This window comes from Doryrhamphus excisus, linkage group LG11 (genome assembly GCF_037039965.1).
Source record: "Doryrhamphus excisus strain RoL-2023G ecotype Guam linkage group LG11, RoL_Dexc_Guam_v1.1, whole genome shotgun sequence".
In the NCBI taxonomy this organism is placed as follows: Eukaryota; Metazoa; Chordata; class Actinopteri; order Syngnathiformes; family Syngnathidae; genus Doryrhamphus; species Doryrhamphus excisus.
The window spans coordinates 20,247,791-20,269,882 of record NC_136367.1 but is presented as its reverse complement, the minus strand read 5'-3'; the positions used below and the strand labels follow the sequence as shown (position 1 = coordinate 20,269,882).

General features: G+C 42.3%; 1 protein-coding gene across 3 annotated transcripts in view; it reads right to left on the bottom strand.

The window, feature by feature from the left end:
* Nucleotides 1-4,805: 4,805 nt before the first annotated feature.
* Nucleotides 4,806-22,092, bottom strand: part of pdzrn3b (PDZ domain containing RING finger 3b) — a 77,368-nt gene continuing 60,081 nt past the window's right edge. For 2 of the 3 annotated variants that reach the window (XM_058087861.2, XM_058087869.2), the window contains 7 exons: nt 11,319-11,572; nt 10,480-10,567; nt 8,996-9,094; nt 8,656-8,718; nt 8,351-8,452; nt 8,140-8,256; nt 4,806-7,523 (listed from right to left, as the gene is read on the bottom strand). In XM_058087861.2, the coding sequence (XP_057943844.2) occupies nt 6,015-7,523; nt 8,140-8,256; nt 8,351-8,452; nt 8,656-8,718; nt 8,996-9,094; nt 10,480-10,567; nt 11,319-11,572 (2,232 nt within the window). In that variant the 3' untranslated portion in view covers nt 4,806-6,014. Of the gene's footprint in view, nt 7,524-8,139; nt 8,257-8,350; nt 8,453-8,655; nt 8,719-8,995; nt 9,095-10,479; nt 10,568-11,318; nt 11,573-20,666; nt 20,902-22,092 lie in introns of those variants that run through there. The other variant, XM_058087879.2, reaches the window with a different exon arrangement.

Here is a 22,092-nt window from a genome sequence, read left to right as displayed (position 1 = left end):
AAAATTTACAACCTTACTCATAATAGCACCACTAATAATTTTTTATTTATTATTTTTACTTTACTACTGTCATGATTTCTCCTCAAAATATTATGTAATTAGATTAACTTAGATTACAATTGTTGTTTCTTAATAGTTTGACTTGTATAATTAATGATGTTTTTTTTTTATTTAGCTGTTTTTTAATGTTTTTAATAGTTTTCTTGTTAAATTATATTTTAAAAATGGCATTGGGCAGTAGAAACCCAGACATGGGCCACAAACGGTCCCCCGGGCCGCACTTTGGGACACATAAGAGTAAAAATAGCTTTGATGACGCGTCTCCTACCACCAGACTGTGTTCTTGGGATCATTTCCAAGGTGTGTAATTGGGATATTGATGACATGTTCTTGCAGAGGCACATTATTTTCTACTTTCACGGTCCAATGGTTGACTTCCTTCTCGAGAACGCCAGACTTCGGAAGCTCTGCTTTGCTTCACAAGAACAGTGAGAAGCACTATGTACTGTGTTGAAATGTTTACTGAAAAAAAGGACTAGAAATTCAATTATCTTCACGTCCAGACTGCGGTGCGTTTAAGTGATGGATTTCTTGTGCAGCTCAGCAAGCTCAGACTTCAGGTGGCGGCTGTTTGAATTCTCCACGTCTCTACCATCGTAGCCTCATCACTGAGAAGAGACAGTGATGGAAGGCTACTTTGATTTACGGCATCTATTTGTGGCTCTATCGGTTTCTCTTCCAGCTCGGCTTGATGCACACAACCACATCAAAGACACAAAGCACATGATACAAAGTGGCGGTGATCGTGCTTGGGAATAAAGCGTCTTCGGCAAGACTCGTTGGGGTTCAGGTTGTAACGTTTACTCTCCGTAGCGTCACGTAACCCGTCCATCCACTTATTACTCACAGACTTCAAGGAACTGGAGAAATATTGAAGATGACATCATCTCGGCTACAAGGAAATTAAAGATGCGACTTGATGCAGCTGGAAGTCGACAACAAATTGGCAACTCTGTTGTCAGGAAGAGGAGAAGCGAGACAGTCTGTAATGTACCAAATGGCAACAATAAACATAAGCAGATAGCAAAAAGGTTACAAATGCAAAAAAGGTCAACAATGACAACTGGAGTAACCCTAATGTGGAAATATGTATATATGTATCATATGTGGAAATATGTAAGATTTAAATAACGGCACAATATATTTTCCCTACAGTTTTTTTGATGCCTGTACATTTTATAAGTACTGTATACTGCATGCCTGGAATTATTTCTTAACTCATTCGCTATCGAATCCTCACAAATGGCCAGCACCAAGAGGGTCGGCTTTTGAAAAACATTTGGGATTGAATGAGTTAACATTTAAGACATTTAAAATGTTTTTAATAACTGAAACACCTATTATAGGGTTTAGAGCAGGGGTGGGCAAACATTTTGACTTACAGTCCGCATTTGGCCCCCGGGCCGTAGTTTGCCCACCCCTGGTTTAGAGTATAAACTGTATAAACTGTTACTTACTGCTTGCCCTTCTGACTCGTCCACACCACCAAGTAACGTTGGAAAGGGAGTCAGGCTTGAGCAAGTTTGTGGGCTAGTCAAGCTGCATAGTGGCCAAGTGTGAAAAGCCGTTGACAGATTGATTTCTTTTGCTGGTAGGGAATCAGGAACTCCAACCACTTGTGCCTGATGGTGGTATCTTCAGGAATTGGAAACAATTCCCCTTACAACACAAACAGAGAAGCAGAGCTTGGTGGAGGTTATCTGGCTTACAGCCACACCCAAATAAGGAAGTCAGCCCTCTGTGATGTCACAAAGACACAGTTTTACCACGCCTTCTGAAACCAGTGTTTTTATCCCAAACTTCCAAATGCGCAAACCTCGTTATCTGAAACCTTGGCATCGTTTAAGATGAGAATCCAACATTGTAAATATACATTTATAGGTCAGAAAAGTGTAAAAAAGCATAATAGTTACATTTACTTATAAAACTATGAGTGTGACACGAAGGGGCTTGATTTCATCCAGATACTAACCACTCATAGAAGCGGGTTGTGTTTTATTTTCTGTAAGGTTTACCACTTCTCCAATGAAGTACAATTATTGACTCTACGCAACATGTTACCACCGTTGGGCCCGCACGCCACTCCACATCCACTCAGTCTAATGGCACTGAAGGGGCTTGTTTGAAACCCGCCTGATGCTTTTAGAGGCCATTAGGAGAGATGTGACCTGGTCTTTGCACCCGGCTGTAAAAAGTGTGAACGTGAGACTAATAAAGGTGCAATTACCCCAACTGAGTGTGTGTGTGTGTGTGTGTGGTGATATTATGCTCGAGTGCTACTGTATACGTGCATCCTGCAGCTGAGGAGGAGGAGGGTGGCTTTCATGCTTTATGATGATGATAATGGATTGTTGGGCCACACCGGAGAGGAACATGGGACCTCATCTCCAAGTAAAACAGACTCTATGAGCACAAACAGGAGTATCTTTGACTACTTCCTTTAGACCAGGGGTCGACAACCCACGGCTCCAGAGCCGCATGTGGCTCTTCAACCTCTTTGTTGTGGCTCCCGTCGCAATGGTCAAGTATTTAACAGTAAACAGTATAATTTAATTAAAGTAATTAAATGAAATTAAAATTAATAATTTTTATTAACTATTTTAATTATTTTAATTACATTTTAATTAAATGTTAATTAAAATAAATATTTTAAATTAACATTTAAAATATAATTTAACATTAAATATGTTAAATAATAATTTAACATAATTTAATAATAACTAATTTAACATTAAATATAATTTAAATTATTTAAAATAAATATTTTACATTAACATTTAATTAAAATGTAATTAAAATTAACATTTAATTTACATGGATATTTATGTACATTTATCTTCTACTATATTAGCAAGATCCGATACTAGCAAGAGTACTCGAAAAAGTACTCTCCGCTTTTTCTTCTCGGAACTACTTTGATATCCCAAAATTCCCTCTAAATCTGGCAGTCAATCAAAATCATGGGAGACTCGCATTTCGCTTTGGATGTGATCACGTCGCTTTCAAAGTTCTGAAAGTTCATAAGATATTGTTTTTTAATTATGTTTTGCGACTCCAGTCTATTTCCCTTTTAGTAAAATGGCTCTTTTGATAGGAAAGGTTGCCGACCCCTGCCTTAGACCAGCAGGGGGCCGGGTGGGGGCGTCACTTTGATACATTTTGTACATTTAACAAGCTAAAATATGCTCAGGGAGATGGCACGGCGCAACCAAGGTGATTTTTTTTTTTTTTTCATGGGGCCCAAAATTCCTGGCGGCGCCCCTGCTTTTACCAAAACAACTGTCCTCAAAAACGTTTCAATGTCTGCTCTTTTTGTTCCATTCCTTGCCTCGTCGCAGCCATGCCGTTGGCAACGTCAATGACTTGGAATGCGCCCTAACTCTTCGAACAAATTAATTGGCTGCCAAGCAGTAAATCAGCGGATCGGGGAATCTAACCCGGGAACTGCTTGGTGAGAAGAGTTGCAAAGCAGTGGGAGGATGCACTGCTGTGAGTTACTGTTCTGCTAAGAGTCAACAAAGCACAACCAATGGGATCTTTGAAGTTAAAACGTCTTTTATTTTTATTTTTGTTCTGCAGTTCTTGTTTTTTTTTAATTTTTTTGGCCCTGAGCATATTCTAAAAATATAATTATTAGTGAGATATTATAGTGGATTGATAATAATTTGTAAATCAGACAATGCCATAATAAAACAGGGGGAGATGGAGACAGCGCCACAGGAGACGGAGCGATGAGTGAAGGCCACCCTCAAGGCGACACCGCGACTCCGACAGACTCCATCTGTTCAAGGATCATCTTTCATGATCATTCGTTATACACTTTACTATTGGATTCATATGTGAGCCATGTGATAGGGCTTCGAGCGGGGATGTCTAAAAGTTTTGGAACTACTGAAATATGAAAGAATGCAAGAAATTTCCCCCCATTTTTACCTTTGTTTAAAAAAAAAACTTCCACTTTCTTCTCTCATCATCTTTGTCAGTTTTCTTTTCATAATATTCTGACTTTATTCCCATAATAGAGTCACCCCTTGCAATATTGCTGCAATCGATGATTGCTGTTTCCTGGTATGGACTATTATTAGTCAAAAAGAAATATAATATATATATATATAATATATTCTGGCCACTAGGTAGCAGTAATGTTACATGGATGAGACATCTACCCTATGTTGCACTCAATGTAGCCATAATGAGTGAAAAAAAGGTACCCTCCCGTTATGTGTGGAAGTGGTAAGTTTGTGGCTTCTTATTTCCCACTTTGTAAATATGCCATTTATGAATATTAAACCCAACATTGCTGAAATTCCCTTTGGGTCCAGAACCAACCAACCGCTATAAAATCATTATCATTATTATCATTGAAGAAATGCAAATCACATCTGAAGATTATCTGAACAACTGGAGTGGAGTTTTACATTTTTTTTTTATTATTATAAAAGTATTTTTATTTCATTAAACACCAAATGATGGCAAAGTTATGTTATTCCATATTTGGCACATTTAATACCTTTTGGGACGCGTTTATTTATTATAGTTAGGCTTTCTTGACTAGCACTAAATATACTCGACAATTATAACAAACAATTGCAACAAACATGCTCATCATATATAAAACAATAATTTATTTCCGCCATTTTCCAGGATGTCAAATTATGTCTAACTAAGGATTTATTAGGATGTTATTCTCTTCAATACATGAAGGCCTAAGGAAGAAAAAGTGACTATAAAGTGTGCTTATAGTGTCCTAAAGGTAGACACATGCACTTTGACGATCTCTACATTATGTAACAGCTGGTACATCGCTGTTGGTATTAACTTTGGGACTCAGCACCGTTTAAGGGAAATGAAAGTTCAAGTAAAACTGCACTTAAAAAAAAAATTGCCCATCATCCACACTCTGAATGTGAGACACAAATATACGTTTTTCACTTTTCTGCATGTTCTAAAGCTACACAAACAGATAAAAAAATAGGCAGCTAAGAATGCGTGTAATGGAATGCACCCATTCCAACTATAAAGCCTTCTGAAAAAAAAAACCTAAAAAACGTTCAATTTACATACAATATGACCTGCATATTAACTCATTTGCTACCAAATTTATAATTTTTTTCTTCACTGCATTGACGGAAAATACACATAATTCAGTTCTAAATGTGTAAATTGTGAATTAATTATTTTAAAGTAAAACAATTTTTTTTCGTTATGTTGCGGCAGAGTTGTTTGGATATTTTGGCTGAATATATATATCGCTACATTTGTGTCGAAGTGAAATTTATGCTTAAAATTTTTCTTTTCACAGTACCTGATATTTTGCTGAAACTTACCTACGTTCTACTACATTGTCTCAGCATGTATATAAAACCTTGCTGGGAGGGGTTTGTAGGTGTTTTAATAACAGCCATTACAGGCGGTTTTATCAGTTTTTATATCTTTAGAACACACAGACAATAAAAAGGTTGTGGATGATGGACAATATTCCCCCCAAAGTGCAGTTTTCCTTTCAAACATTGCAGCAAACATGTACTTATTTACAAAACTCCTTTTGAAAAAGATCGCTTCTACTATTGTCTTCCAAAAAGTATGCAAAGCAGAAAAATACTGATAAAAGATATACAATATAGTAACAAAATAATGTAAGATAGTGTAATGCTGGCTGTTTACATGTGGCACTTCTTTCATACTCCCAATAAAAAGTATGTTTATTATCCAAAAGAGCAAGCAGAAAAGTAGAAAAGTTATTCATTTGGTAAAAGTCGCCTCCAATCCCCCCCCCAAAAAGCATATCCAGTCAAATAAAAACATCATTCTTTTCCCCAAAGCAGTGGAAACTTTCCATAAAAGTCTTTCCTTATTTCTTATTTACATTTTTCCACATTGAAGAAAGCAGATTTGCGGTAGCGTCCTATTTACACTTCTTCACCCTCCAGTCGGCCCCCCCCTGAGAGCCGGACTTAGACCGTGGTCACAGACAAGAGCGAGGTGTAGACCTTAGTACCGTCTGGCGACTTGGTACCGTGGGTCAGCAGTTCCTGGATGGTCATCCAGTTGTCAAATATTTTCTTATTTCTCTTTTTCATCATCTTTTTGTGGCTGAGTTCGATGATGTTGGGTTCTTTTTTGTCCTCCACGCTGACCTGCTCTTTGAGACAATCGGCTCGACTTTGCTTCATGAACTCGCGGCGTTGCCTCTGCTCCTTGGAGCGGACGGCGTGCTGCTTCCGCTCCTCCTTGCTCCAGTAGCGGCCCATCTTCAGCTCGCTGATGGCGTCGTCGTCCGTGGTCATGCCGCTGCGCTCCTCGTGGATGCGGAGGGCGCGCTCCCTCAGAAGTTTGTCACGAACCGGCCGCTTGGTGATGTAACGGGTGCCGTCGCTTCGGATCTTCACCTTCCACTCCATCTTGGGGACCAGGTCGTTGGGGGTCGTGGGGTCCCGGCACATGCTGACTAGGCTCATCTGGCTCTGGGCGTACTCTACGGCGGATTTCTGCTGGATCAGCTGCATGTAACTCTGGTAGTGCTGGGCGTGGGCGGGGATGTGGGCGTGCTTGTAAGGAGAACGTGGATGAGCTAAGCTCCGCCCCGCTTTGCCGGACTCTGCCAGTTTCCTGTCCTTACTTTCTCCCTGCGGAGAATCTGCATCCTTTGAAACGGCTTTGCTCCGACCGGATCCACAAGCTTCCTGGACTGGGGACAGGAGGGATTTGATCAGCCTGCCGGTGGAGCCAGAAGGTCCAGCCGGACCCTGGTTCTCCGCCCCACGACGCAAAGAGTTGTCCGGAGATAGCTCCAAAGTCAGAGGCGTACTACGGCAGCTTTCCCCGGTGTTGTAGGCACTGGAGCTATCTTTGTCCGACTTTTCCGGCATCTCCGTGATATCTGAGAGCTCATGGCGGCGTGCGTCGATGCTGGTGTTGTAGTTGCGGAAGCCGCTGTTGTGGAGCATCCAGGATTCTCGGCACTGCTCCCTGAGCTGCTGCATCTTGTGGGCACGGACGATATTAAGGCACTCCAGCTCGATGTTACGCAGCTCCTCATTGAGCAGCTCAAGATCTTTGTCCACGACCTCCTGGTCTTGACCCTCTGCTCCGCCACCTTGGCAGTACAGGCTCTGAATTCCACCGTTCCTCATTTGGCACTTGAGCTCCAGCAGTTCTCTGAAGCGCTCGCATTCGTCCGCCGGGATGCCGAGAAAGTCGGCGTCGGCGTAGTCTGCGGAGATGAACGACTCGCCGCTGAAGGGGAGGTCGGCGCTCCCGAGGGTGTCCTGGCTGTAGGTCAGTTTTCTGTAGCTGCTCAGGGTGTTGGAGGATGTGGTCTGGTCATCGGCGAGGTTCTCCTGCTCGGAACTCTCATCGTTGCGCGTGCTCTCGTCGGTGCGACCGACTCCGCTGTCCTTTTCGTGGTGATTGGAGAGAAGGGTGGCCGTGTCGGTGGTTCCTCCGTCCTCCTCGTGCTTCTTCTGCACAGACAGGCAACGCAAAAGGCTTCTAAATAAAGTTGTGCTGTACAAATATCGACTGGTTAAATTTCGCTGACGGCGCCTGCAACTCATCAAGTTCACCAAGCTCCCAATCTCATTCCACTGAATCCATGACTTCCATCCATTCTTTTTCTATGCCGCTTATCCTCAATATGGTCACGGCTATGCTGGAGCCTATCCCAGCTGATGAGAGGCGGGGTGAACCCCGGACTGGTCGCCAGCCAATCGCAAGAATCCATAGTCATCACTACTTTATAGCGCCCTCTTGTGGCTGTTTCACACCTTGGTTAATTTTTTTATGAACATTTAAAACATGTCAAAGTAATATCTTGTAGGATTAAAACTTTACAAGAGTTCCCATTGGAGTATCGCTCCAAAGAAACAATTTTTTTCCCAATGAATATTTTTTTTGCGCTCTTTGCCGATGAATACGCCGATGACTTGAATATCAGCTAACAGATGAACCATCATCGGGGTTGGCTCAGGCATGGACTCATTCAATGTTTTAAAGCTGACTAATAGATTTGCAGCGCCTCGTCACGCCAAGCGTGTCCGTGTGTAACACGCGTGTACGGTACGTGTGCGTGGCGAGTACCTGCTGCAGCATGCTGGCGGTGAACTGCATAGCCTGATGGTGCTGCTGCTCCAGCATATCCATGTGGAGGTCATCGAGGAAGTCATTCCTGTCATCATCCATCCAACCTTCATCCAGCTATAGGAGATTTTATAGACCGTAATTCATAGTTAGATGTTGGACTATATATATATTTTGTATTGTCAGGTGCCACCCATGTGATCCAAATGACCTGAATCTCTGGTCTGGCCAGCAGGAGGGAGATGTTGTGGTTTCCTTCACTGGTCAGCAGCATAACTGCATCTTCACGGTTTTGTATCTCGATGCCATTAATCTTCAAGACAAGACAGGAAAATATAAAAATATATTTCTCTCCAAGAAATCAATGTAAAGACACAATAAATAAAAAATGCATAGGTCAATACATGGTCATTTTTTTTTCAAGTTTCAAGTCAATACCAATAACTTTTATATCTATTAAATTAAATTATGTCGACTAAAGAACCACAGATTCATAAAAAAATGAAAACATCTTACCTGGACAATTTTATCACCTTCTCTAATTCGGCCATCTTTAGCGGCAATGCTGTTTGGGTCGATCTACAGTAAGAATAAAACAATAACCCGGTAAGAAAGATTCTCTCTGTAATGTTAGTTTGGTCTAGAATTAATAACATTCACATAACATATACAGTCGTCCCTCGTTTATCACTGTCAATTCCGCAAAGCTTAAATGGAGGCAACTCTTGTTTGTTGACACCGTCTTCAGTTGTTCAGCCAAGAGTCCCGTTGCCTCCATTCATCCTTTGTGGATTAGCATGACCTTGATGACTGAGAATCGGCACAGTCTAATTTATGATAGCGATGGTCAGTATACCTCGCTAATGTAGATCCCCGCTTCATCCTCATCATCAGTCCTGTAACAGATGGTCAGGCCGAGCTTGTCTTGGATGTTGGCTCTGTACAGATCCACCTCCTGTTCAGACACATTTAGCACGTATTAACGTTAAACATCCACAGAAGTCAAATACTTTTTTTTTTTTTTTAAATGAACCATTGAGAAGAAATTTTTGTCCGGAAGGTTGACTCTGAAATGGGATCCCCGTGGAAGCGTGACATCCCAATCGCTGCAATTAATCTTGCGCTTGGACACAGAGCAGCTATTGGCTTATTAAGAGGCCCGCTGACAGAATGAGGAATGATGCAGCCAACAGCAGGCGGACTTGGTCCTGCTTCCACTTGTCAACACCTGTAATCTCCTAGATACAGGTACAGATAGCGGCTGGATAAGCCTCCGTGAGGGATCAACACACAAAAGCTCCCAGGATGTGCAGTCTTAACTCATTTGATACCAAAGGATTAGGTTGTATAGTTACGTATTTCTATGCCGCTGAAATGCTTTGCTCAGACGAACTTCAATATGGGAAAACTTTAAAATTTTAAACTCGTATTGGTATTAGTTTGTATATTTATTAGGTAAACCTATTGTTAAGTTGCTGTGTGATGAGTTTAGTGTTCATTGTAAGATAAAACCATGTTATATTGGGTAGTGATTTGGGTTTTTTCATAGGCCATGATTGGCGCCTGTCAAACAAAGTTGCTGTGTGATGAGTTTAGTGTTCATTGTAAGATAAAACCATGTTATATTGGGTAATGAGTTGTTTTTTTTCATAGGCCATGATTGGCGCCTGTCAAACAAAGAGCTGCGAGCCACAATATGCCATTTCGGTTCGATTTAGCTTTGAGGCGGTCCTTCTGAAGCGGATTGGTAACTTATACAATCTTAATGTACCTGATCCGATTCCAACTGCAGAAACACTACAATTGTTGGCCTCCTATAAAAGGACACTGTCAGGTCGGCCATGTTTAGCTGCTCCCCATCTGCGCTGTTCCAGCCTGAACTTCACCTCCCTGGTCTTCCCCTCATCGCTCATCCATGGATATTACTCATTTCTGCGGTATGCGTTCTGGGGTGGGTGGAGGTTAAAGAGTGTGTGACCCCCACAGCTACATTATGGTCTCATCCAGGCATTGTTAACGTGCATCAACTGATTCATCACGACTGATCTATTATCTGTTCCATCTAATTATCTGGCATCTACTCATCTCGACAGCGCAGGACTCTCGGAAGACTTATTGGGTCCTGTCACTAATACGTAATGATGCCGCCATTGTGCATCTGCTGGAGCAAACCGGCGACTTGATTCCTATCAGGACTACGTATCAGCGTCTGTGTTAGGAAGGGAGGCCATCAATAAGTCGGACATATTGGCCCATTGACTGGAGACACAAAGGCGAGTCGTGGTCTTGATGGGACAACAAGGCATTTGTTGATCTCCATTCGGAAAACATGATTCTTACCTCGTATTCCAGCTCTTCCCGTTCTATGTCCTGATTGATGCCATCCAGGAAATCATTGGGGTCAAAGTATTCGTGCCCAGGAGGATGCCTGAGGAAAGAAAGGATAAAAATACATTTTAATTTAATTTTGCCCCAGACCTGAGAATGTAACGAGACAGGAACTTAATGTAGATATCGAACTTGAATCAAAACTGCACAAGCGACCTAGAGGCTAATCATAAATTAATATGCTCTGTTATTAATTTGACTTGAAAATCAATTAAAAAATTCACAATAATCTCTTAAAGGCAGACTGCTGCTGCCCGCGAGAGCAAAACCAAGCAAGACTCTTTACGCTGAAGGACCTGACAAAGAAGGATAACAAAGGGAATATGCTAATATCCATGAATACAACTCCCCATTTAATTGGCCCGTGTGCCCATGGGGAGTCGTCGACTCCTGTGACAGGTACGTGTTCCCATCAAGCCAGGAACACATCCTGTGTGATCACAGCACCGTGGGCTGGGGGAGAAGATAAGGTGTCACGCTCCCAATTAACCGTCTGTGTGAAAAGACTGTCTGTGTTTGAGTGTTAAGTGACATTTTAAATGCAGAAAAGTCATTTTGACCACAACCCGTAGGGGGCGCCGCAAATGTCATTTACAGTTATTAGGACAGAATGTGTTTTATTTATAAATTGCCATATTGTGGTGTTTACATGTACAGTATATTATAGGTCAATGCAACAATATTGCTACTACTCAGACTACTGCAAACTACAACGCTCTATAAGACCATACTACCGCGGACCCTCAGTTTTCATACAGCTCTGTTTTCGTAGGATTCGTTTTTGAGCTTACTCCTCTGGAAGCAGGTACTCCTCAAGCACCGTCATGGAGGGCGAGGGTGGCGGCAGCTTGGCAAGAGGCATAATGTGCTGGAGGGTGATTTCTGTTTGGGTGCTGATATCGGACAGCTGGGTGTCACTGGTTGGGGTGACCACTTTGGGCAGTGGCGCCCGACGCAAAACCTGCACCATGATGGGATCCTTGGCGGTACGGAAGGCTTCCACTGCCTGATCGTGAGTTGCTTTGGATAAGTCTTTGCCATTCACCTGGAGGAAGCAGCACAGGAAAAAAAAAACACTTGTTAGGCTAAAATAAAAGGTGCATGTTTCTGTAGCGCTACTTATGCTATTAATCATACACAATGGTACCATGCATGTAATGCAGATACCCTCAACGTTTTATAATCATACACATAAACAAACCCACAAATCGTCAATGGGTCAAAGGGTATCCCAATTTTTTGTACTGTATTAAACCCCACAAACACAGAAAGAATGAGTAACAACTCTCACTCTATGAGGTTATGTTACCGGGTCAGAGTCTGCCCAAACACAATGAAACTTTAATAAGGTGAACCCGCTCTTAATTAATCAAAGTCAATTGGGACATGAATGGTCTTTCATCAAGCAACGTTAGGAAATACCGTATTTAACCTCCTGGATTTTGTGCCATGCATTAACCTCAGAGGATGAAGCAAAAGCAAAAAGCTCAGAGATGGGATGTGAACCACCAATATAATAATTCATAGTGACAGAGTTCCAACAAAACAAAAGCTCAAGTCGCTGCTCCAAGTACCCCGGGGTCCCTAAACCCCCAAAACATCCATGTTAGGCTAAACAGAGACCCGACATTGAATGCAAGCGTGAATTTAATGCTTGTCTTATTCCCTTTTGCACCCTGGAACCAGGAACTCCAGAACTCCAGTTTCGGCAGCTTTGCTCAGGAACCCACGCAAGACATGGTGTAGCATTTTTGTTCTGGGAGGAACAGCCGGAAAACCCAGAGTGGGGAATTCTGGTTGAATTTGGCGTTGTCTGTACCTGAGGTAGAATTGGACTAAACCATTGGATTAATGGCCAACATGTACTAAGTACATGATGTGTTTTGTACGTTTGGTTACCGGTTACAGATCTATTACATACACTATCACGTAAACGCTAATAAATACAAGAGTTAAAGATGAGTAGAGTCCAAGCTGCCTTCCACAAGATGTGATACCCGAGGGAACTGGTACAGAAGTATGGAGTACTACAGGTCCTTCGGTGTGTCATATTTGGTGTGCCTGACAAAACTTCCAATTCATCTACATTTCCAAAATAATAACTTGCAGCTAATGCGCTGCATGATGAATAATCAGCAAGCAGCCTTTCAGACCGTTTCAAACAATTCAAATGTAACGTCTGAAAAGAAACAACCGGTAAAGAAAAGAGGCTCGATTGATTTAGTTGGTCGGTTTTGTAGTGAATCTGCAATAAACCATCCCAAAAATCAGCCCCCAATCGTCATGCGTGCCCCCCAGCAAGCTGTGATGTTGCACATCAGCTGAGGAATACAAGCTCTTTTGTGTTGTCTTCCCTCTGCATGCTGTCTCCAGCAGTCAAACCTGGTTGCCGGGAATCCTTGAGCTACTTGAAGGCAGTGAACCAGAGACAAAGCCTTTAGCCCCCTTCTTCTGTTGAGCCTGGAGCATTCTGCTTCAGTGCTCTCAATGGGGGGAGTCTCCTCCCAGCTGTGGAGGGGGTCCCACGGCCTCTATTCACGACTCTCACCTCTGACACACAACGGTCCTTTGCGGCACACTGGGAAAAAACACACAACACTCCTCTGACACAATACATAGTGCCTCATCGCCGGAGAGATGTCGAACTATGCTATGGTGACCCTGTGTTAAAGTTGAAGTACACTTGTTTCCAAATATTTACTTATTATTTAAGTATAAAGCTGCAATGGTCCAATGGAAAATGACTTCTTAATCAAAGGCCGGATTTTCCTCCGTGATGCGATTGAGCTGTTGTCCATGTTGACGTAACGAACCATGACCGTCTTTCAGAAATGACGCTGACAACCTTTGGTCTTGGCTGTGAAAGAGGTCTCTGTTAAATCAATTTAATGACAAGACAGCAGCATGGTCCGACTTAAAGGAATACTAATTTGATCCACATCACGTTTGGATTTTTCTTTCTTTGGTTGCTCTTGTTTCTTTCTTCGTGGCAGTTCAGGAATTTACACAGGAGTGGTGTTGTAATTGATTGCCAATGGACTGGCATACTGGACCCCATACCTGTATCCCCATGGAAAAGACACATATCCCCATAAACAAACCAGCATGTATCCCAAGTAACAGACCCATATGCAGATAAACAGACCTTCCCTGAGACCCACAGACCAGTATCACAATGTAACAGATCTGTGTCCCATGTAGCAGACTGGTATCCCCATGTAACAAAACCAGATCCTCAATGCAACAGACCTGTATCCCCATAAAACAGACCAATATGCAGATAAAACAGACCAGAAATAGGCCAGAATCTGTACACAACACACATGTATGCCAATGACACAGTCCGGTATCCCAAGATAACAGACCTGTATCCCCATAGAAAAGACACACATCCCAATTAAAAAACCAGCATTCCCAATGCAACAGACCAATATGCAGATAAAACAGACCTTCCCTGAGAACCCCAGACCAATATCCCAGTATAACAAAACTGGGTCCTCAATAGAACAAACATGCATCCCTCTGAATACAGTACCTGTATCCTTATGTTACATAACCGTATCTCTATGCATTTGACCTGTATATCAATTTAACAGCATTTCCCAGAACCCCGGTATGTCTATGTAAAACGTGTATGCCTTGCTTGTCTATGCACCTGCAATGAAAATGAATCCTTGTCTGCCCTTGGCACAGACAGACTGGATTCTCGTGAAGAATCATAATGAGAACAGCAGGGGTGACTTATGCTGCAACGGAGAGGATAAACTACCCATAATATAGTTGAAGACATTAATAATGGCTACTAGGGTATATATTTTGTTTGGTCCAAAACAAGCAGGTACTCCATTAAAAAGCCAAGTGTTTTGGTGAACAGATCCAAAAGCAAAATAGAACCTTTTATACTCAGGAAGAGAAAACCCTGGGAAATTTATCCTATAGGTGAACACTATATAGAGCCTAACTTCTCTTTCTGAGCAAACTTCTTAAACGTTTTCTTCAAAGTGTGTGTTTCAGAAGAGTGGGAATGGCGGCTGGCATGACAGAGTGTGCAGGCTTATTTGGTGGAACTGTGCAGCATTTGAGTGGCAGCCTGAATGTGGGCCTTCTATCTTGGAAAACACAGTTAATCCCTCTTTTATTTTACTCTAAAGCACACTCGCAAAGAATGAAAGAATAACATTAAAGGACTAGTCGATGATATGTAAATGTGTTTGGAGATACCTTTTGAGCGTGTCTTTAAATCTGTACAAATGATTCTTTGACAGCAAAGACAGTACAGCAGTCTTTGGAGGATCTCGGCGTGGATTACAAGATTAAACAGCAAGATGCTTGCTAGATGCTTGAGATCACTTGCTCAAAGACACGTCTAATCGGCTTTAGGCATGGGACAGTTGGACAATTAACTCATTCAATGCCGGACATTTGTCAAAAGACAACCCTTTCAGTACCGACCATTTTGACTGATCTTTTAAGGCGAGGGCGATATAGACTTAGACAATTTACACGTCAAGATATGTGCAAGAAGCGACAATTTCTGAGTAAGTCATTGTACAAGAAAACAGGAAATTGATCACAATTCTTTTACGTGGATCTAAACCAGGGATCTCAAAGTCAATTTACTTGGGGGCCACTGAAGCTAGGGTCTGGGTGAGGCTGGGCCGCATCAGGTTTTCAAAAAAAATCCACTTTTTCAGTGTTTTGATCTCAGTCATGGATGATGACAGAAAAAGCAAAACCCGCGGGCCGCGAGTTTGAGACCCCTGATCTAAACAATCCAACCACCTGTGACAGAATAAGTTGAAATCCATCTGCTAGACAAGTTTGAACCCATAGAGACACCCTAGAATCGAGAAATAACCTGTGTTGTTGTATTACCCGACCAGTCCAGAGTGTTCCCCGCCCAAAGTCAGCTGGGATAGGCTCCAGCATACCCCCGCGAACCTAATGAGGATAAGCGGCATAAAAACAGGATGGATGGATGTTGTATTACCGGTGTTCCAATATGAGAGGTACAAACGTGGAAGGTGGCATTTGCATGTGAACAGCAATATCAGCCAACCAGTGAAAGGTCACGCCTCATTAACATTTATAGATACTGACATACGGGCCAATCCCTGAAGGATTAGAGCCGTCACTTGCCAACTCAAATTTTCAGCTCCCTTCCCAGATTTCCAGGAGATGGGATTCAATGAGCTACTCCTATGATTTTGGTCATTATCATCTGGAAAACTGATCATCTTCAGTCTTCCGGCTGAGGTCGGGAGGTTCTCATCCAAGATGATACAATTAATGGTCATGAAATAAATGTAAGCAGTCGTAGAGTTCGTTTGACATGACAAAGAACCTCTGAGGCCGGTCTGCGGCCAGTCTGGGTCTTGAAATGTCATCACGTCACACGTGTTCTTTTGCACATAGACCGGCTGTAGGATTGGCCGTGGGCTTTGGAGGACCACCAACGTTGTGTTTCTCACCATGCTTCCATTAGACTATTCCGGCCGGCCCATCCATCCATCCATCCATTTTCCCCCGCTTTACTATTCCGGCCCTGTGCTGGTAAACATTCTGGTCTTGGGGTCTTTATTACACATAATGAGCCGAGGTTGGCATGCTCCCTTGAGCAAGGCACAGAAACACCCTGGACCGTTTGTGCACCCTGTTAGGAGTGTAAATTTCATTTCCCTTTGAGGGAATACAGATGGAATAATCAGTAGACTAAAAAGTATACGTAAATATTACTCCAAATATTACTAAATAAAATGGCTCAATATGAATGCAAATTGTTTTTGTAATTTCGGTTTGTCGGCCTCATTTTATGTCTCCGTTGGGACTCTGATCTCTCCTGTCATTTGCTTTGGACACACAATATGCAGACCCCACTCCTGCTCCCCCACGGCAGAAGCCACCTGCTCCAGCGTCTAACAGATGTGACGGCACAACAGGGCTGATCTGAGCCGTTATTAAAAACCCACCGTGTCAGGCTTCGGTAGCTGCACTCGAGGCTCGTGATCCCTTCTTTGTCACCCTCGGCGTCAAGCCTCATTACAGAGCCGCATCCATCGGAGAGTCGTGTGTGTTTTAGTAACTGCTTTGATGACAGTGGTGTTCTGACGGTGGGGCAAGGGGGTGGGGGGGGGCAGATGGCTGACTGTGTCTAACACTAATGTCTCCATCTCAACTGCCAAGATATCAAACCGAGATCGTCTGGCAAAATGACTCGTTGGTTTCTCGAGCTCGTCTTTGTAGCCTTCACTCAGGAATACGGATAATGAGGCGCTGGCACCTGGGAAGCTTCAAAGACGGAGCTTCTTCTGCTCAGCAGATCAGTTGATTCTGCTTAAAAAGACGTTCCTTGACAGGGAAGTTGAGTTGGGAGGGGGTGATGAGTACATGGAAAAGTAGTGGGTGGAGACCGAAGAAATAAAAGGACTTAGTCCGGATCAGTTCAACGTGGATCAGAGACCCCAATGGTCATCTTATGCTGAGGGTTCCAATTAAGCTCTGGGTCCTCGATGAGGCGCAGCACGACGCCGCGGCCGTTGCAGGGTGCTTTTGCAGAGATTAAGTGCACTTGGACTGTCGAACTGAGTTTCCAGAAAGTCTCTGACAAAGCAGCTTGAACCCGCATCTCCGCATGGTGCTTACCTTTCGCTTTCAAGAGCGCACCGTGGGCTTCCCTGCTGCCAAAAGGGTCAAGTTCAAAAAGGAGCCCCGTGGCTGACAAAGCTCGGGTTTTTAATGGTTATTACGGAAAGGGATAACAATTCCCTTGAACACCGTGTTTGCTGCCTTTCATAGATCTTAACAATGTCAACATTTAGTGAGTATTTCTAGTGAGTAGTTGAACGTTATAATGCCTATGTTCATCAATACAAACTCAAGGGTGACTAACACAGAGCCCAGGAAGCACACATTAATTAATCTCTTTCAATACCAAAGATGTTTTATACATCAGGCTTGGCACGTGAATTGGAACGGAAAGGTCAATGAAAATCATCCAAAATATCCGGTTGTCTTTTGAAAAATGGCTGGGATTGATGAGTTCCATACATCTTAAATACATGAGCTGTTCTGTAAGATCCGATAGAATCAAGTTATTAGGGTTTTTATCCTGCATCAAATACACTTCAGGTATCATGCATTGACTTTTGTTAAAAGCACCCGCTCGGCAATGCTTAGACGAGTATTTGGGCACGACTACAGAATGTAAGACAAGATACCTCATTAAATATCATCAGACTGCAGAGTCTATTTTACAGAGCCAAGAGAACATGAACCGAATCCTACTCATTAAGCCCCTAAAATTGCATTTTCACAAATGCATCATAGAACGTGAAGTTGAAACCAAAAAAAACTGTCTTCACCGATCATTCTATTTCGTCAACTGGATATTTGGAGAAGGACAATGTCAATCTTTCTTTAAGTGAGTCACATTGTTGCCTGGGCAACGGGATCAAGCTAATGAAAACAAATCTCAGGACAGTCAAATCAAAGCACTGATCTAGTCTTAAGCCAGACTCAAGTCCAACCGCTGTAACTAAATTAGTGACATTTTCCGTCTTTGTTATTCCTCTGCATGAACGACGCATTATGGCAGATAAAATACATTCCAGACATCATTATTCTTCCACAGCGCACCATAAATAACTCAATAATCATCTTTGCTACTGTGTCAGTTTTGGCAGGTGACCGGCTTGTCTAATGGCTGTTAAATCACTTCCACGACGCTTCCGTGAAAAATGGGAGCGCTAACTAAGACTGTACGACGTGAATAATGAGCCGTTTCTGGATTATTGCCTGCCTAGATTCCGTTATGACCCACGAAGAGTCAAACAAAGGTTTTCTTCACAGGTCATGTTTGGCTGTTATTGGTGATCACTTGTGGGTGGGGGAGCGGCGGGGCTTCCGACCTCCATATTAGCGCTCATAATTCATTTATTATAGCGCCGTCCTTTCTTTGAGACCCGTAAGGCGCCGCGCTTTCCTCAGCGGCTACGTATTTGCCGACAAAAACAAGATTCCCGTTTCAGCCCCCGACCCCGGCTTTTCAGGAGAGAGCATGATCATTACATTCATTAAAACCAGACGCTACCCTGGGAAGTAAATTGGGATGCAATTTGGTCTGATGGGATGAAAATGCTTGGTTGGGGTCCATTAGGGATGAAAAGAAGGAGAGAAAAAAAAAGATGTGAAAGTGTAACAGAAACTGCCAACGAAGCCGGGTAACAGTCTGGCGGCATCATACGTTGTGCTGCCAAGACAAGTCTGTGTTTTCACTCATTAGACCACACTGGCGCTTCAACCCAAACACGGTGTGATGAATAAACCAGCATGGAACATGAGCGCTTAATTACATTTGACAAAGAAAACGTGACAGGAACTGAGAAGCCATTTAGAAGAACTAGAAGAGTTTGTCTTGTCTTTGGGATGGGTTCCTTTTGGGAGCAAATAATGTCGCTAAAATATGAGAGATTCACACTCTGACTTAAACTCAGAAGAATTGACAGGTAATAAAATATATAAAAAAATTAAATAAAAAATATAGAATATAAATAAAAATATATTAATATATATATATAATTAATTAATTTAATAAATAATTAATAAAAAAATATATATAATATATAATACATAAGAAATCATTGCTATTGTCTATACAATATTTACATTTAAGCTAACTAAGTATTTTTTTACCTAAATTAAGGATTTTCAAACAATTGCTAAATGAAGTAAAATACAAATACAAGGCAATCAGAAGGCGCATTCTAAGACGCTGTGATGAAATATCGTATTCTACACTCCACATTAGTGACCAGTAATGTTACATTGATGAGCAAGCGTTTGAGTGTAATTTTTACGGGATGAACATGAGAAGAAAATGTATTGCATGGACTCAAGCGGCCATTTCAAACAAAATAATCAAAGAAAGAAAACAGATTTAATTCCCATACATCATGGAACATAAAAATATTGAGTTACTTTTCAATCACTCTTTATATTTTATCTTGTTTTTTCTTATTATGTCTATTAAATTGGATAATATGAGTGTAAAGGTGACTGTAGGGGTGCTATTTCATGTTTAGAGTGCTCTACTAATGGAACCGGTAATGCAAACATGGTTTTCTATGCTCTAATGACCAAAATAAGGCAATATCACGGTCGGTTATAGAAACGATTAACCACAATAAATTAGGGATTGTTGTATTTAATAAAGTATATTGAATGTAAGTACATTACATTGATATATTAATACAGCACTACTGATATAATGATGATTATGATCAATTAGTACAGTGTTTTTAGTCTAAATAATTAAGCCGTTATTCAACCTAGCTTGCTGATCATTTATGGAGATGAAGCGATGAATTCCATAACGTCAGCGTAATACGTAACTGCACTGAAAGGCAAGCTTAGGTTGCGCAGGACGCTTACTCACATATCACTAACTAGCACGATGTTACCAACGTCACTCACATAGTATGGGCCCCACAATGCAACTGCACCCCACAGACCAAATAAACCCATACATGCAAATCAATACTAGCTGTTATAACCCGCAAGGCATGCTGGGAAGCTCATGTGCACAAATTCCCCAGTAAATTGAAGCGATGTACTGGACTTCAATGAGTGCCTTTAAGGGATTTAATAAAGGCAATCAAACAATACCGGATTATAGACATATAAAATGGTTAAAATAGTCGAGTCTCAGGTAGAACGTCAATTATCAAGACACTAAGTAGCCGTGATCTAATTAAGAGACCTGTTCTTGGGTCCCGTTTTGTCCGCTGTATTTTCTGTGCTGACTAAAAATGTGCAAAACAAGCAAGTCTGACGTTAAATATAAACTTAAGTTAAAGTCAAACGGGGGTTAAAAGGCAGAAAGCTCGGAGTCAGCATTCGGGTGACAATGAGGAGGTGGGCAGCGGTCGCACAGACACATTGAGAGAGCTGTCACCTCTTCATCACCCTCTCCCTTTAAAGCACAGCGCGCCACCTCACAATGACCCCTGTGGCCGGAGTTCAGGCTGCTCAGCAGATCCACTTTATTCCCACTCCCATGCAGTGGGAAGAAGCGGCGGTGGCAGCAGCAGTCATAAAATACACAACTTGCAAAACAAACCTTGCAAGTTTGATTACAGTACCTGGCAGACTTCATAGAGGAGTTTATAATGCTCCTCGGGCTTCTGGAGGGTACAGAGGCTGCATCCCATGGTGGAGGAGGTCACGCCAAGCAGGCTCCCCCTGCGGCCGCTCAGGCAGCGAGAGTCGAGGAGCGGATCTCGTCCTCTCTCTGGAATGATTCCCTCTGTTTGTCTTTGGCCGACAACGCTGGACTCCCCCAGCTTGTGTCCGTGCCTGAGCCCTCAGTCGAAAACACACTCCCCCCCTCCTCACCTCACATGCTCCCTTCTCTCCAAGCTGAACTACTGGTGGCCAGCGCAGCCCGAGCGGTGCTTTATACACCCCCTCATGTTTATTAAACAGCCACTCATTGATTATTCATGAGAGGGGGGCTAACTCTTGGATTGTATTACCTTGGGGATAATATCCTGCCATTCAAGCGGATGACGTCCTAATTAATGTATAACATAAGGAGTTTATGTATATCATGACTTGACTATGGAGCTCTTTCAGCAGCGCCTGAAGGTACTTAAATCTAAGCCCCCGCTGCATGTGTTAAAAAAAATGTTAACAGGAATGATGTTATTTAGTTGCATGCAACACAAAATTACACATTTTTGCACCACTAAAGAAGCGAGAGTTCTTAAAGTTCTTAAAGTGACCAGTATGAGAGATTGTGAGAGCGATAAAACCAAATTCATCACACCAGCTCACCATCCACATGAGAGGCCTTGTATGAGTTACAGGACCCCCCCTGCAGAGAAAAAATGTCTGATTGGGCCTCATTAGCACAGTTTACCATAAGCGTGTACAGTAATCCCTCATTTATCACGGTTAATCGGTTACAAACCCGACCGCGAGAATGGAATTTCCGCGATTTAAGACATAAATAAGAGTCGTTTTTGTGTGTTTTTCAATAAATGTCTTCCGGACGTGTGGTGGGATTCAGAGTTGAGTTTTAGCTGGAGCTGCAGCATTTTTTGAAAATTCTTAATTTAAGAATTTTTTTGGACAATAATATGCCATAGTCAACCAAGAAACAGCACAAATTAATATTTGCAGCAACACGGAGTAAACTTATTTTACTTTTATTTTATTGTCTACCTGTTATGGCCCAGATGGCAGAAAACAGGAGCCTCTTTGAAGTTTTTCGTTCTCCCACCACGCGTACTGGGAAAAATAATATCCACTATAGTAGCGGTTTGATACTGACCCAAGCTGTGTTGATTCTAGTATACTAATCCATCAAAAAGCAAACAATCCATTCCCAGTGTGTTTTCCCCAAAACAAATGCAATCCAGTGTCCTGTGTGTGGACAACTCGTCCGGCTGCATAAGCCAGACCTGGCATCGGTCCCGCGGTTCATTCTGCTGTTGCCAACTCGAGATAAATGTCCAGTTGAGACCGTCACAGTAAATGTTATTTGAATTTGACTTTATAGGAATT